The sequence below is a fragment of the Ostrea edulis genome, chromosome 3 (assembly GCF_947568905.1).
Source record: "Ostrea edulis chromosome 3, xbOstEdul1.1, whole genome shotgun sequence".
Lineage (NCBI taxonomy): Eukaryota > Metazoa > Mollusca > Bivalvia > Ostreida > Ostreidae > Ostrea > Ostrea edulis.
In genome coordinates this window covers 49204168-49221614 of record NC_079166.1, presented here as the reverse complement: position 1 = coordinate 49221614, position 17447 = coordinate 49204168, and the positions used below count along the sequence as shown (strand labels likewise).

Genomic DNA, 17447 nt, shown 5'->3' with positions numbered 1-17447 from the left:
TAGTTTCCTGCTTTCTTATTTTAATTATTTTGACTGTGTGATATCAACTCTTTCTTTTTGGATGCAATAATTAATCATAAATTACAATTTTGTTCGGATATATATTGATGTAGAGTAATGGAAAAATTAAATATAATAGTACGTTGTACAAATTGATAAAATGATAATGACCACTGATCGCGCCTTAGGCTATTGTTTCGTTCGTTTGTGATTTCTTTACAAGTTCCAACAAGACGAAAACACAGGAACCCACGTTACGGAACAAGTGTCATTCTCCCTGCTTAATCTGCATGCAATAATTCTGTCTTCAATGTCAAGGATTTGTTTTACACATGACATATGTGATGATTAAAGCATAAATTACACGAGGACTCGGAAGTTGACAGACGATTTGTTTAGCCGCTGTTTCATGTTACCGGCCCGTCCGGAGCTCGGCAAACAACATATTACGCATCATATACTGCATACAGTTATTGATCAGCAGAACAATACACGTATAGAACGAGTGTGATGGCACTGAAGAGGAAATGTGCCTTGCGTTTGTGAAATGTACAGCGGCAATGAATCGAGCAGGAATTTTAAGTGTGTTTTACTTAATAGGTAAAGTATGTTAATTGCCTTTCATAATGCTGCATAAAGACTATTTTGGCGCTACAAAATTTCAGGCATAAATATTATCTAAAAACAATAACAATGAAAAGAATTAGTCATTGATAATCAAACAGTACAGTACGCGTGGCTTCATTGTGCATCACTGATATTTCTAATTTTGTTTCGTCGTTTATTATTATTTTTCTATTTATATTTGGGGAGGGGGCATTGTAAGACCCGTATACATCTCTGTATTCTTGAATCCCATGTGCTGTTGATATCCATGACACGTTTGACACCAAACGATGACCTAGATTTCCGTCTATTGTTTTGGTGATAAAATTTGCTGGATCCGTGTTATAGATGATACAACAGGAATATCACAGCCTATCGATTAACAAACCCAGATGGTATCACTGCACTACACTACAGCCTTCCATTAACATAATTCCCAAACGCGGGTCTCTTGGCTGAATATTTCATGAGACATGAGAGTTATAATTTTTAAGATTAGAGACAAATTAATGGACATGTTGAAAAAAGATGAACAGCAATCAAATTACACATCATGCCACAAGTGAAAATATTGATCCTGATTGAATAAATTTCTACATTTGTTTTAGATGAGGTGGTTGTGAAATATCGATTTTTGCAAATAGTGTAGTAATTCAGACAGTCGAAAAGTCATCAGATCACTAGACAATTCTGGTAAAATTTGCTTTCGTCTGGTAAAATATGTCAACTTCTCCCTAACTTTCAGCAAAATAACAAAAATGTCTGGTAGGTTTTTGGAACTTTCGTGAAGTCTGGTAATTAAATATTTTACTTAACATTGCACTTGTACGTTTTGAAGGTATTTTGATAGCAAAGGTAGTATCGGAAGGCGATGGAATGCACAACACAGTGCTCGGATACAACGAATACAAAAGGCTGAATCCAAACAAAGGTGGGTATTATCACTGGAGACTTTGTCACTTTGATAATGATTCAATTTACAAAATGGCTTCTTGTGAGATGGGAGAAGTTTCGGAGACTGCAGTACCCACCTATCTCACCAATTTATACCCCACTGATCATGACGATAGAATTTTGTTTCTCAAACTGTTTTCTTTAAATACTTCCGAGTTTTGGTAGTTAAAATATCTTTTTGTTAATCATGCGCATACAAATAAAAATGTGCATTATATAACGCTGACAATGGAAACTGTCCAGTTTCCAGTTGTTAGTACATTGTATTTGATAATGATTATGTACAGTTATTACGGAAAACTGTTACTGTGACGTAGATATATTAGCTGATGAACGGTCTTGAACCATACGTATCCATGGACATGGCTATTAAACTTAACAATGTAGGACGGTGATATATGAATGTTGGGTCCGGAGAGGTATACTTTATTATATCAAGCAGAATCTTTCCAAAGAAATCATCTCGGTAAATTGGCATATAGCTGCAGATAAACCGACATTATCCTAAAACCTTGCAGCTGTAATGAATTGTGTAGAGGTTTCAAGTGCCCTGAACCATAATTTGAACAGAATACTACAGCTAGAATAGACACATAGCTATGTTAAGAGTAAAACACGATACACGTGTATTCTGCAATTAAATATTTAAAAGGTCTTGTGAAAATGCAAGTTTGTTCCTTCAAATATACAAAACCCAAGAACAGTTCTAGAGTGCAATTTGAATTGTTGTACATACTGTAAAGAATTAAATTTTAGTTAAGTATTCTACACTGGCTACAATGGTTCACTGGCAATTGAAAGAGGTACTTTTTTTTTTACCTACTTTATCCTTTTTGCTTCATGTTTGTAGAACCGACGTTATGTTATGATGAGATAGGCGTTGAAGTAAATGGAACAATGTTTACTAATTTCACGTGTCCCCTTCCTAACCTGGACACGAGGCTAACACACTGCTGCAATACCACGTGCTGTATGCCAAACGCAGTGAGAGGGGGAGGTGGAGGCGACACTTCTGTGTACGTATAACAGATGCTCCAAATGTTTAGTTAATTAATTGTTTGATTCATAGGGTAACCTGTCAATAGTATTTCACGGCTCAGAATAATTTAGACCTGTATAGTTAGGTAGAAGCACAGGAGATTTACCCATGTCACGATGCATACGGTTTATACGCTCTACCAATACGGTCTCCACGTACTGTAGTGGGATTTCAACCAGGGACCATATTTCCTGTGATGCGAAAACGATCTACAAGTACAGCAGAATCTGTCTAATCTGTATGCCACTAAACCCTACCAAACCAAACCCTAAGATTTCTAGTCAACTCGTACCCTGACCGACTCGTACCCAGGTCAACTCGTACCAAAGAATCTGCCCATAATGCAATATATCTATGCGCTTATAAGTGACATATCGCTTAGGTACGAGTTGTCATTAATTGAAGAGGAGGAGTCAACTCGTAACCAGATTCTTGGGACTTTTACTTTTTGGGTACGAGTTGACCTATTGGGTACGAGTTGACCTTGGTGCGAGTCGGTCAGGGTACGAGTTGACTTGACTCCCTAAATTCTATTGTAGAAAAAAGTTCTTTATTACGAGTATTGACTACTTCACAATCCGAAGATTGCATAAAACCAGTTATTATGTTATGACACTAAACCAAAGTTATTTTTCCAAGTTTAAGTTCATGAGGCAGCTAGAAACTTTTGTGTGATGTACAGACATTAGAAGATCATCCTTGGCACAAAGCCTCTTTATGAGCAGACAGTGTATCATAATCCTCGACCAAGGTCATTTTGCAAATACCTGTAGATCTATGATAAAGTTAGATTTATTCATTGACTTCCCCTCAACATTAAACTCTCGGACCGGAATTGTTGCTGCATGACCATAGTTAAATAGATATATCTATTTCTATTATATTCAGATGAAAGTTAAGACCCATAGACTTCTTCTTTCTAAATGAAATAAGATTTTGGGTACACTATATGAATATAGGACTGGGAGGGAAGTTGATGTTTATTTGAATTCGTTGTCAGTACTGTGGCGGTGACGAATGTAGGACTGGGAGGGAAGTTGATGTTTATTTGAATTCGTTGTCAGTACTGTGGCGGTGACGAATGTAGGACTGGGAGGGAAGTTGATGTTTATTTGAATTCGTTGTCAGTACTGTGGCGGTGACGATCGTTGTGGTAGGAGGTGTGTCCGTTACTCTGTGTATGGTCCTCTACTGCTGTTGTTGTCAGAAAAGACCAGGAATTCACGGGGGAAAACTCATCTGGATCAAAAAGAAAAAGGACAAGATTGGTACGTTCATAGGATAATGATTTAGTACAATATTGAATGTTTGTGTTTTACAAATACAGTGTACGTTGTATGTATTGTCAAACTTATTGACGAGGAAGACTTCCATCTTCTGATGGTGTCATCGTATGTTGTTGTCTGATGAATCACACTGATGAAATATAATGGTGAGTCAAGATCATCTGAATAAACAGAAGTCTTTGAGAGTAAGAGAGACATGGACACAATCATACTGATGAACGTGTTAAGTACATGTAGCATCTAATTCATAAATCTAGATCTGAATTACTCTTGATATTGAATTCATAAACTACTACTTTGAGTTCTTCACACATGTATTTCGGTAAATTTCAGTATACGAGGAAGGAGGCGTGTCCCCGGTGGCGGGAAGTCCCGCAGACGATAATGGTGACGAAGAACTGCTGGGATTTGTGTATCCGCCAGACGAAAAAGGTCACACAGATCACTCTCGTGAGTTTTCTCGTATAATATTTAGAAACGTAAAAAAAAAAAAGCATGATCTAGTCAGAACATTGCATCTATTAGCTGCAGAACGAACTGTAGCTCTCTGGAAAAATATTTGGACAGAACAGAGAGCTACAGATTCAACCCTTATATTCCGGCACAGAAAGATCTGCACACGTTTGAGACCTTAAATATCTGTATTCTTGCATCACCGTCTCAAACATTTGATATAGAAAATCCTACCATACTTGTCTAAACATACCTTCAAACATTGATAGGTCCTCAGAACCCTTTGCTTTTTGTAAGAGACGAGTAAATGGGGCGGTCCTTCGGATGAGACCGCAAAATCCGAGGCCCCGTGTCACAGCAGGTGTAGCACAATTAAAGACCCCTCCCTTCTCAAAGGCCATATTAATCTAAGCGCCCAGCATAGGCCTAAATTTTGTAGCCCTTCACCGGCAATGGTAACGTCTCCATATGAGTGAAATATTGTCGAGAGAGACATTAAACAATATACAATCAATCAATCAAACATTCATTAAAGCCCCATTAGTCTGGTCCCCATATCTGCCACTGGTTTTTTTTTTTTTATATACACCTCACTATTGAAATTAAGTGGAGTTGGCGAAACTAGACTAGGCTTTCATAATATACCAGGATTACTTTTCAATACTCAAGGGCTTATTTTACGTCTAGAGGAATTATATGTTTTTTCATTGTATATCCATTATTCGTGTTTATGATAAATGACGACCGAAAACATACCTCTGATAGATTATTATGGATAAAAATAAGGTTAAAGGGGTTCAATTTGAATGGCTACTCAGAATGGCTACGTCAACAAATGACGCCATTTAACGCTGTGAGTTTTCGGTTGGCGACAGGCTTTGCTGAATGTTTGAAGGTTTGTTTGGCCACAGGTATAGTGTAAAAAGACGATAGGAATTTTTTATAATAAAAGTTTGAGACAGCGATGCAAGAATACAGAGATATAAAGTATCCACTGCGCAAAGATTTTTCTGCGCCGTAAATTACAGGCTTTTATAAGGAGTGGATCTGTAGCTCTCTGGTCTGTCCCATTATTTAACCAGAGAGCTACAAGTCTGGTGCAATGTTTCTGTTGTCAATTTAATGTGAATAGTCACAAGTTATCACCCACAAGCACAATGAGGTCTGTATACTGCATATATTCCCCTCAAATTATATATAATTGTTTTCGTATCCCTGCAAACAAAGTTTTAGGGACGGAGTATATCGGAATTACCCTGTGCGTCCGTCTCTCTTTAGATGAATATCTTTAAGCTGTTTGGGCCGATGTTTATCAATTGTTTCCTGTATACAGAATTAATTTAAAGCATATGAATTATTTTTTTAAGTTATTAACTTTCCATTACTAACATGCTTGAAAACATTCGTATGTAAAAGAAAACTGTGGGAAGATTATTTAATAAGTAGATATTTGCGGCTCGTTTTCGGCGTCTATAAATAGCCCCACGCACGAGGGGAATACCAATATGACGTATACAACTCATACGCAACTGTCTAAATTTAGATTTGAAAGAGTGTAAAACATCGAATTATTAAGAGGTATTTGCTATTTTTTTCTCTTAAACCTATGGCACGGTACTGTAATAACACAATAAACAGCTTTACACAGATAAGACCACCGATGATGATCTTACCTCTGAAAGTCTGAACTGGACTCATGATTTATCTTCTGAATATGCCTTTAGAAATGGCCGAGTGACAGTTGTTAGTTGTTTGCTAACAGCGATTTAAAACAAAATAATTGTTTAAAACAGGTGAAATAATGTACGACATGTCATACAGCCTCATAAATACGAGCGATGATTTAACAGTGTTTCTACACGGGGGACAAAATTTGTTAAAATTTAAACCATACAACTTTAATGATTCATGTTATTTTTCGAATATTTTGTAATGATGTTGTGCATGTATATCATGTAAGTCTGTGTATTCAGTATTATCAAAATGATTCGTTCTTTGATGAAGTTAAATGCTACTGACATTTTGGCGTGCCTTGGCCGTAACTTAGGTCATTTGAATAGTCGCAAAGTTATATGGTAGAGAAACACATTGCTCGCAGTATCAATTATATGAAACTACACAGAAGTAGTAAACTAGATGGCGTTTGCTGTAAAACAAAGGTACGCTAAAATTCTGAATATTGGGGGTGGGGGGGGGATGCAGTATCCAGATCCCAGGTGCCGATGTTATCATCTAGTTTGCTGTAGCTACGTCTTCGTAATTACACATCATGGAGTTTCATGCTTTAAAACGAATATAAAAATCTTGAAAGATATGACAGTAATTAGTTTATTTTTATTATATAAGAGGAAATACTAAAAGAAATCTTTAAATTTTGGCCCGTTTGTGAATGTGTGAGGTGAAATAACATATATGTATGTATAATTCAGTGCTGTAATTGGAACCTTTGTTTTTTTTTATCAGTCGAAAAACGGATAGACGTGGATACCCCCACCCAGCAGAAAAGGGTACTGCCGGACGGACAGGATGAAAAGGGCGGAGGGGAGAAACATGATAGGGATCTAAACATTCCCCTCATTACAATACGTAAAGCAAGCACGCCAGGTGTGTCATTAATTCTGTTCTTCATCTGTATCTCCCATTAGTTGTCATTCTATTATCTAACAAAATCTGTAATTCAGAGTGAATAATGTGCTTGCAGGCCCAACGGGCGTACATGTATGTTGTACCGTTTGCGGTACTCTATAAAACCATATTGTATAATCTATCCAGGTGAAGAGGAGGACAACTGATTCAGAGGTCAGATCCACGAGTAACAACACAGAATACAGAATTATGCAAGAGACATCTATTTTTATTTTACAATTGATCTGTAGTAAATAGACAAGCAAAACGGGCATCGTATTCCGCATGTTCTTCTTTAAACAGTAATTTTACAAGTTAAACAGTGTCCATTTGCTCCGTTTAATGCCAAATATACATGTATATCCAGTCATTGGATGGATTGTCTCATCGACTAAGTTGAGATAATAAACTAATAGGAAAGCAGTGCACTAATATAATCGGTAACAAAGTAATGTAGATATTACTGTAATGGTTCAACATGTGAATAATCAGTAACAAAGTAAGGTAGTTATTACTGTAATGGTTCAACATGTGAATAATCAGTAACAAAGTAATGTAGATATTACTGTAATGGTTCAACATGTGAATAATAAAGTAAGGTAGATATTATTGTAATGGTTCAACATGTGAATAATCAGTAACAAAGTAAGGTAGATATTATTGTAATGGTTCAACATGTGAATAACAAAGTAAGGTAGATATTACTGTAATGGTTCAACATGTGAATAACAAAGTAAGGTAGATATTATTGTAATGGTTCAACATGTGAATAATCAGTAACAAAGTAATGTAGATATTACTGTAATGGTTCAACATGTGAATAATAAAGTAAGGTAGATATTATTGTAATGGTTCAACATGTGAATAACAAAGTAAGGTAGATATTATTGTAATGGTTCAACATGTGAATAATAAAGTAAGGTAGATATTATTGTAATGGTTCAACATGTGAATAACAAAGTAAGGTAGATATTACTGTAATGGTTCAACATGTGAATAACAAAGTAAGGTAGATATTATTGTAATGGTTCAACATGTGAATAACAAAGTAAGGTAGATATTATTGTAATGGTTCAACATGTGAATAATCAGTAACAAAGTAAGGTAGATATTATTGTAATAGTTCAACATGTGAACTTGCTCCTGTTGTGCTTTTTGTTTTTTCATCGTGATATATTTTGTTCAACATTACTATGTAAACTGTTGTATCCCAGCTGGTAGATCGTAAGATGCTAAATTTGTATAAAGTGTAATGGTATGAACTGAGATGTGAGAATAGTCAAACTAAATATGTATATGAAATAACTTTATGTTAAGAGTGAATGGGGAGTGTTTGTGAATGGTGTCGGTGATTGTCAGAGTGCATTGCAAGCCTGATCTTGTTTAACACATGTATTTATTGCACCCTAAATATCAGTCTTTTAGATACTTTTTTTATATGATATGATTCACTCATTTGTAATAAATACAGTACAAGAAATGCATATTGTGTTTATTGAGGTGATTGAATTTAAAGCGAGGATTATTCCCCTTTCACTATCACTGACATTAATAAGTGTAACAACCTTCTGCAAGCCAAATTTTCCATTCGTAGTGATGTTGGTAATCTTAATTACATGGAACAGTCATTAAATATAGTTTTCAAAAATACAATCAAAATCTTTTTAAGTCCCTATGGAAAATTCTAGAATACAGGGAGTTTGGCCCAGGTTTCTGGGAATATGTTTGAAAATGTGGGCGACGGACATCAGACGAATCTTAGTATACTGATAAAAAAAGAAAGGCATAGTGGGTTTTTGTTTGGGGGGTTGGGGGTTGGATTGCTGAGTCTTTTAAAATGATTTTTTCATACATATATTTATCTAGAATGAAGAGCCTAATTACTCCTTGTTACATCAATGCTATTGTTTGCTGGATAGATATTCTATCGAATTTGAGGACAGTAAAACGTGTTTTTATAAAATCCTAAAATTGGTCTCTTTAACTCTCACGTGTTGTAAGATCCTAATGCACGTGATTCAGGCACCAGTAGTCTAGCAAATGCACGTGATTCAGGCACCAGTAGTCTATCAAATGCACGGACTGAAATGACACTCGTTGCTATTGGACGACTGGAAGTTGGCACAATTTGCACTTGCAATGATGGTCATGAGCAGGTGTGACGTCAGCAGCACAGGATCACATCATCCGATTGCATCATCTTCGACAGCGTCATCCACAGCATCTGCCATTCCTGGGATTTGCAGAGTACCAGATCAGACTGTTTGCAATCAACTACGGGATGCAGGGGTTATAGCACACAGACCTGGCCTGAAAGTTATAAAACTTTCACCGTACTCATACTCAGCCATGTTTGTTTTGAGTACAACTCTGAGCAAGCTCCAAGCATACTCGAAAAATCTTGCGCATATACTCTATTTGAGTATGAGAATAATTCTATAAAAGTTTTATAACCTTCACGTTTGAGTATGAGTACGATTTAGAGCACGAAGTTTGAGTTTGAGTATGAAAACCTGCTCAAAAACTTTTATAACCTTCAGCCCTGTACATGGCATTGTTTTGACTCTGCAACATCGCCGGAACCGACTTTATTGGTCTCGGACTCATAGAATATAGCCGCGGCAACGCTGGTGGACAGTTTGGTTCAGTGAATAATCTCGATTTTTACTGCAGAGGCCTGATTTTCGGACTCGGAGTGTGTAGGCGCCAAAATAACCGTTTTGCGCAAAATTGCACTCAGGAAGCTGACTGGTTTGGAGGGGCAGTGTTATGATATGGGCAGCAGTGTCCTATACAGGAAGCTGACTGGTTTGGAGGGGCAGTGTTATGATATGGGCAGCAGTGTCCTATACAGGAAGCTGACTGGTTTGGAGGGGCAGTGTTATGATATGGGCATCAGTGTCCTATACAGGAAGCTGACTGGTTTGGAGGGGTAGTGTTATGCTATGGGCAGCAATATCCTATACAGACAGCACAGCATTGGTTTGACGGCTCAACGGTATATTGATCCATTGGATTGATGAAGTCATACAGCCACACGCGGTTCCAATAATGTAGCATCCCGGACCAGTATTCCAATAAGACAACGCCAGACCTCATACTGCTCGTCTAACGCGTGACGTCCTGCAGACACAATATCCAGGTTTTTCCTTGGCCATCCAAATCACCAGAGTTACCATTAAATCAATTATTTCCCATGGAATTGTACTATGAGTTGGTTGTTTTATTTGGTCAGTATACAGATTTCGTTACTAAATCAAAAAAATGGTTTATGTTCGATTCAAAATTTTGCAAAGAAATGCCACGTCAAATCTGTCCTCAAACACCGATTTATACGTTTCTGAAAGAAGAGATGGATATTTTCCCATTTCTGATGAACAACAGTTTCCATACCATTTGCGGTTCTTAAATTCTGAACTCTTTTACACGATTCTTGTTTGAGTTTTTGCCATATATAAGTCAGAACATTGAACAGGCCATTCCATTGTTGGAATATTTTCTTGTTCCAAAATTCTTTTACAGACCTGGTCCTATGCACGGGAGCGTTGTCGTCTTGAAAAATGTAATCGTTGGATGAAAAATGTGCTAAAATAGGCCATAAATGATTGTCATTATTTCTATATATTTTGGGGCGTTTATATTGCCAGTCACAACACAAATTGTGCCTACACCACTGTAAGTAATGATGTCCCAGATCATTAGATCCAAATGTCGCCCGGTCGGTGGCGCAATAAAAGGAGGGTCCCATTCTTCGCCGGCTTTTCTCCAAACAAAAACACGTCGTTCTCCGTAAGCATTCATCTGTAACAGCAGTCATCCACCCTTCTCTTCCTCACCATTTCACACCTTTTTTTTCATTTTACGCACTCTCATTTTCTTCTAAACAAGCCTCCTCTGGTATCCATCTCGAGTTAAAATATTCTTTTTACGGTACTCTCTGAGATACATGCAGTTCCTGGACCAACTTCATTCCTTACATTTGTTATTTCCGTCAAACTTGTCTGCGATTCGTTTTCTGTAATTTCACCATCCGGAAAATTTGCCGTTCTCCTTGTTCACTGCATTTTTGGGGTCGGCCACTTCTTTGTTTGTTTTCGACATATCCAGTTGTTCCCTGACGCTTCAAAAAGGTATGGATGGTTAACAATGGTCTTCTAATAATATCCGATATTTCCTGTAATGTCGAACTTGCCTTTTCTAAGGAATAAAATCGAATGTTTCTCTTCTAAACTTAATGACAATGATTTACTTAATTCTTTACCTTTTCGCCCTATGATTGTTTCTCAATCCGTAAGTAAGTAAACAGACAACATAATACATCAATAACTAATTACGTGGTAAATGTCTGACCTAATGAACTATTATTTAAAGTATCAGAGACAAGTATAGTTTTTTAACAAAATTTGCTGTCTTTAGCAACAACCTTACACAGTAAACTGATATAAATGTATGACATGCTTTAAATATTTATATTTCTATTAAATGACCACATAATCAAACTTTTCTAAAATGGCAAATCTTATATAAAATCAAGTTTTAAAAAACACCTACTAAAAACTACTGTAGTATGACCTTGAAGTAGATATGATATTTGTACTAAAAATAAAAAGCATTGTTTCTTCTCAACCTCAAGAAAACAGTGAAAAGCAGATGTTCAGCTTGTTTAATTTTTCACACAGCAAGAAACAAAAACGACTAAATTGCTAAAAATTGCCCAAATTTTATTAAGAAGAATTTTAAGGTTTGCGTGCAAAAATAAACCATTTCTGTTATTTGTTGAATTATAAAAACGTTCTTGATAATTGTTATGAATAAGATTAAAATGTCAGTTTCATAATATTGCTATTTTTCTTTCTTTTTTTCTCTTAGTTTTCTCTCTTTTTAAGGATTAGAAATCCTATAAAATTGATAAGTCGTACGTAAATTAGATCATCACGAAATTATCTCCCTTGCATTGAACGAAATTTCAACCAATGAAAGAAATCAGAATTTTTACATCATACATTTTCTACCAATCACAATGGAGAGGAAGTGTATTGTCCGAAGACTGTAAAATACTTCAACTATATAATACTGTCTTCCTTGGAAGACGAATGCGTTTCCGAATTTCGATCTAAACGACGCCATGTTTTTACGTTTCACGTCAGCATACTTCATGGCCGTGTTAGCGCTTCATTAAAAGTATGCCAGTAAGAAGCATTGCTGTTCTTATTATTTAGTTGACTCACGTAGCGAGCTACTCCTTGGCATCGGACCAGTCCCGCGGATTTACCTCTTCACTACCACCCTCATACGCAACTGAATATAGTTTGACTGGCAGTGGAAGATAATTGTTTTGTTAAGCGAAATCATTGCCGTGCATATAAAATTTTTAATAATGCCAATGGAACACACACATTGTTTGTGAAATAGTGTGAAAATATTTTAGAATCAGGCATCGATAGCAGGTCTGAAACTGAAATCATTTAATAACTTAATAAAGTTATGACTTAACAACGATGCTGATTGGTTGAAAAATTCGTTTGATTTCTCTGTCAAAATTTCGTTCGGAGTTCATCTGCACTAAGCACGCGAGGATACTTTTCTCTGGAATGCGTCTTCCCCGTTCTAATTTTAGCGATATTTATAGAACAAGCATCATATATAACGAAATGCATTCGTTTGATTTTTGTTTTTTATTGCTATTAAAAATAAGTACAACTAAAGATATGAATAAAATACAATTTCATTTAAAGAAACAACATACATAGGCGATGACGTGGCAGAATAGTAAACTTGATGACGTAGACCACTTACTGGTAGAAGTAGACAGATTACACGAGTTCCCGGTAAGAATCATCTGCTTTACGAGATCGATAACATGACGGAGCAAGTGACGACTTCTGATCTGGTAAATATTCAATCTTTACCCAGAGTTATCGTGCCCGCTACGCTCCACTAATACCTCTGTCAACGTCTAAAAAATAGTCCAGAAAACAGAGGCACGTGACCTTTGTCACATGTTGTTCAAAATGCTTTTACCATACCCCACAGGAAGTTTTATAAGCAGATCACCTTTATGTTTCTCTATGTGGGTCAAAGCTGCAACTTGTTTTTCTTTAAGAACCAAACCCTGTTGATATCTATCGGCGATTCTTTTTAATTTTTCCGCGTCCTCTATATTTGTTTACATTAGTAATGCAATATTCTGCCGAGATATAATCCCTTGTAAAATACGGTGAAAAAAATATACTCTTTTTTTAATTTTCACATATAAACTATTTTGTAAGTTTTAAAGCTTAAAAATAAAACTGATAATTGATTTATTCATGATTCATTATGTATAAATGTAAGTTTTGCCAAGAATCTTGTCATTTAGACGTTGACAGAGGTGTTGTAGCGCAGCGTAATACGCCCTCTGGTGAGAGATTGGTAAATATTAATGAAATTGAACTGCGTTATATGGGGCTCAGTCAACGAGTGCGTTTTAGATGAAGAGGTGTTGAACTTTTTACTCGATATTGAAATGAAGCCGAGTTGCATTCCACTGTTCCAACGACGCAACCAGTGTTCAACGTCTCCTCCAACACAATGCAGCATAAATCCAGTTACCACTTGTTATCTTCCTTTAGTTTATATTCAATTCAGCTTTTAACCATTGCACCTTTAATTTGGCGTATAATCCATTTAAATCTGCACAGTAACTATTCCTGACCTGAACGCACAGCCATGCCGTTTTGTTGTTGTTTTCATTCTTACATAAATGTATTCCTACGCGCCATTTCAAAAACGTTAATTCAAGCTTTTTGATTGGAGCAACCATCTGTTTTTCTATATTAAAAACATAATTAAATGATAAGAAATAAAACTTATAATTCTTTGTTTGATGCATGTATCAAACGAAACATTGGACGGAAAACTTAAGTTTTCCGTCCAATATTTCGTTTGATACATGCATCAAACAAAGAATTATAAGTTTCATTTCTTAATACAGTTTGGAGAAGGTACAAATTTCATTAAGTTTAAGATTTGTTAATAAATTTATGTACGATATATTCAAATTTCAGCCAAACAAAATTTAGAATTATGAAGTCTATCGAAATAATGAATATTTTTAATCGCGCATGAATATGAGGGGGAGAGTTAGGAGAATAAGGACTTCGTATTACTTGATATATTGCATTTACTTCCCGTGAAGATAAATGACATGGCGATTCTCGAACTAATATTCCATCAGAATTCTGACAAAAATATATCTGAAATGAATTAACGAATTTTATGTTTGCTTTGTGTAACTAAATAAACAACGAAGGGGTTAGCATAATTTACACACTTATACGTGGTACATTAATGCGGAAATACTTCATGTAAACAAGACGAAGGAAGTATTTGAAGACTTTAAAGAGGTTCGCACCTGACATTTGGAGTAATGTCAATTTTTTTGGCAAGTGAATTTTTGATTTCTACATTGAAGGAGAATTGGGAAATAAAAGAGTAAAACTGGGGTAGCAATGCTTGTTATTGAGCTTCAGTGTTCTAAACATGACCTTTTTGCACTTAAGAGTTATTGAATTAAAATTGATTTGTCTGTTGGTGTCAACACAACATAAGCAACACAAATCAAGCATTTCATAAAATAGATACATAATAATGTCTTCTAACACTACAGATAGCAAAAAGTTTAATACTAGTACTGGAAATGAATAATGACCTTTTTGCACTTGATATACAAAAAATAATTCATGATATCAAATTTAAGAGTTCGAAAGGACATATTAGGAGTAATGTCAATTTCTAAAATTTCACATAATGTTTAAGGTTTTGTCTTAAAATTTAAAATGGAACTTTAAAAAGTGGGTTTAGAGACCAAATTTTTAGATAGGGCTCAGTGATGGATGTGTAATATGTTTGCACCAATGGGATCAGTATTGAATCCGTAAATACTTAGTTGTAGCATCCTGCGCAGTTGTGCTCTAAAGCTTAGGATCCCATTGGTGCAAACCTCTTTAAGAGAACAATTTGTATCAATACCTGCTACAGGTGTCCGGGTTGTTACTTTTTTTTTTACGGTGTGACATGTATCCATAACATCATCATCTCATGCAGATGTGTTGAGTACCATGAATAGTGAGAATAACATCATCATCTCATGCAGATGTGTTCAGTACCATGGATAGTGAGAATAACATCATCATCTCATGCAGATGTGTTGAGTACCATGGATAGTGAGAATAACATCATCATCTCATGCAGATGTGTTGAGTACCATGGATAGTGAGAATAACATCATCATCTCATGCAGATGTGTTGAGTACCATGGATAGTGAGAATAACATCATCATCTCATGCAGATGTGTTGAGTACCATGGATAGTGAGAATAACATCATCATCTCATGCAGATGTGTTGAATACCATGGATAGTGAGAATAACATTATCATCTCATGCAGATGTGTTGAGTACCATGGATAGTGAGAATAACATCATCATCTCATGCAGATGTGTTGAATACCATGGATAGTGAGAATAACATTATCATCTCATGCAGATGTGTTGAGTACCATGGATAGTGAGAATAACATCATCATCTCATGCAGATGTGTTGAGTACCATGGATAGTGAGAATAACATCATCATCTCATGCAGATGTGTTGAGTACCATGGATAGTGGCCTTTGATCTTGTGCTTTATGTTCCATAAGTTTTGAAGCTTTTCTTGGTAAATTACTGAAATCGATTTACCGTGTTCCTAGTTTGCGATCTTTAAATTCTATAGATATCTAGTTATGCATGTACATTTTGATTTAACCATACTTTAAAGATTAAGAAAAGCAAAGAATGATGCTCATAAGATGGTGGAGCATATACCCTCCCTTGTTGGGAATCGTGGACGAGTCGACTCTGAGGACCCTGAGGCCTTTGATTTTTATTTCGCTTTTTATTTTTCGGTCGTTAAAATAGACATACTACAACATGTATATTCATCAACATTCATACGTGCATTGAAATTGTTTACAAATGCAACGTATTCATGAAGAATTGGCTATCATTACAATTTGTAAACACACCAAAGGCAAAAACATTGAAAATTTAAAAAATAAAATATTGAATAATCATTTGACATTGGTCATTTCTTCCTGGGAAGATTCTTTACATACCCTACCTTCTTTTCACAATTTTCTTATTTTCACAAATCAACACGCCGACAGACGGGTAGATGACGGAATAGATTTGAGCTGAATGGCAGGCACAAACTGGGATTTCAAGAACTATGACGGTAAACTACAGTAGACTTTATCCCATGAAAAACTGACACTGGGGTGGGCTTTCCATGAGAGAAAGTCTGTTCTTGAGCCTGTTTTCCTGGGGCAAAAGTCCTATTCTGAAACCAGTTTCAAAAGGATATGAATCTCAAACTTCATCAGCAAGAAAACAAAACTGAGGCTTTATACCAGTATTAATGTATGGACGTGTAACTCGGAAAACGAATAAAAGGGATGATTAAAATGATTGATTGGTTCCAAAATAACAGCTTGAGGAGAATTCTTAATATCAGATGACAGAAAAACAGAATTACTAGAAGGATCAGACATAAGCCATTCAGCCAAGAAATTATTTACAGAAGGTGAAAATTCATTGGGCACATCCCCAGAGAAGACCATGACAATGAGTTGAATATAGCTTTTTCTTAGACACTAGAAGGTAAAAGGAAAACAGGAAGACCAAACACCACCTGGAGAAGAAAAGAGGAGAGGGAGAGGGCAAAGAACAGAAGTTTTCTAAGGCTGAGGCGAGGGAGAGGGCAAAGAACAGAAGTTTTCTAAGGCTGAGGCGAGGGAGAGGGTAAAGAACAGAAGTTTTCTAAGGCTGACGCGAGGGAGAGGGCAAAGAACAGAAGTTTTCTAAGGCTGAGGCGAGGGAGAGGGCAAAGAACAGAAGTTTTCTAAGGCTGAGGCGAGGGATAGGGCAAAGAACAGAAGTTTTCTAAGGCTGAGGCGAGGGAGAGGGCAAAGAACAAGTTTTCTAAGGCTGAGGCGAGGGAGAGGGCAACGAACAGAAGTTTTCTAAGGCTGAGGCGAGGGAGAGGGTAAAGAACAGAAGTTTTCTAAGGCTGACGCGAGGGAGAGGGCAAAGAACAGAAGTTTTCTAAGGCTGAGGCGAGGGAGAGGGTAAAGAACAGAAGTTTTCTAAGGCTGACGCGAGGGAGAGGGCAAAGAACAGAAGTTTTCTAAGGCTGAGGCGAGGGAGAGGGCAACGAACAGAAGTTTTCTAAGGCTGAGGCGAGGGAGAGGGTAAAGAACAGAAGTTTTCTAAGGCTGAGGCGAGGGAGAGGGTAAAGAACAGAAGTTTTCTAAGGCTGTGGCGAGGGAAAGGGCAAAGAACAGAAGTTTTCTAAGGCTGAGGCGAGGGAGAGGGTAAAGAACAGAAGTTTTCTAAGGCTGAGGCGAGGGAGAGGGCAAAGAACAGAAGTTTTCTAAGGCTGAGGCGAGGGAGAGGGTAAAGAACA

At 36.5% G+C, this 17447-nt stretch overlaps 1 protein-coding gene across 3 annotated transcripts; it reads left to right on the top strand.

Moving 5' to 3' along the window:
• Nucleotides 1-229: 229 nt before the first annotated feature.
• LOC125675321 (uncharacterized) lies at nucleotides 230-8447 on the top strand. Of its 3 annotated transcripts, none has more exons than XR_008800956.1 (8): nucleotides 259-600; nucleotides 1445-1537; nucleotides 2411-2576; nucleotides 3728-3867; nucleotides 4219-4335; nucleotides 6802-6942; nucleotides 7111-7518; nucleotides 8068-8447. XR_008800956.1 is itself a non-coding variant. In XM_056158066.1 (7 exons), the coding sequence occupies exons 1-7, from the start codon at nucleotides 528-530 to the stop codon at nucleotides 7128-7130; spliced, it is 750 nt and encodes a 249-aa protein (XP_056014041.1). In that variant the 5' UTR covers nucleotides 230-527; the 3' UTR covers nucleotides 7131-8447. The 3 variants fall into 3 exon arrangements, 1 of the variants encoding a protein (XP_056014041.1); XR_008800955.1 differs by having other exon boundaries at nucleotides 7111-7752; XM_056158066.1 differs by having other exon boundaries at nucleotides 230-600; nucleotides 7111-8447.
• Nucleotides 8448-17447: the final 9000 nt, after the last annotated feature.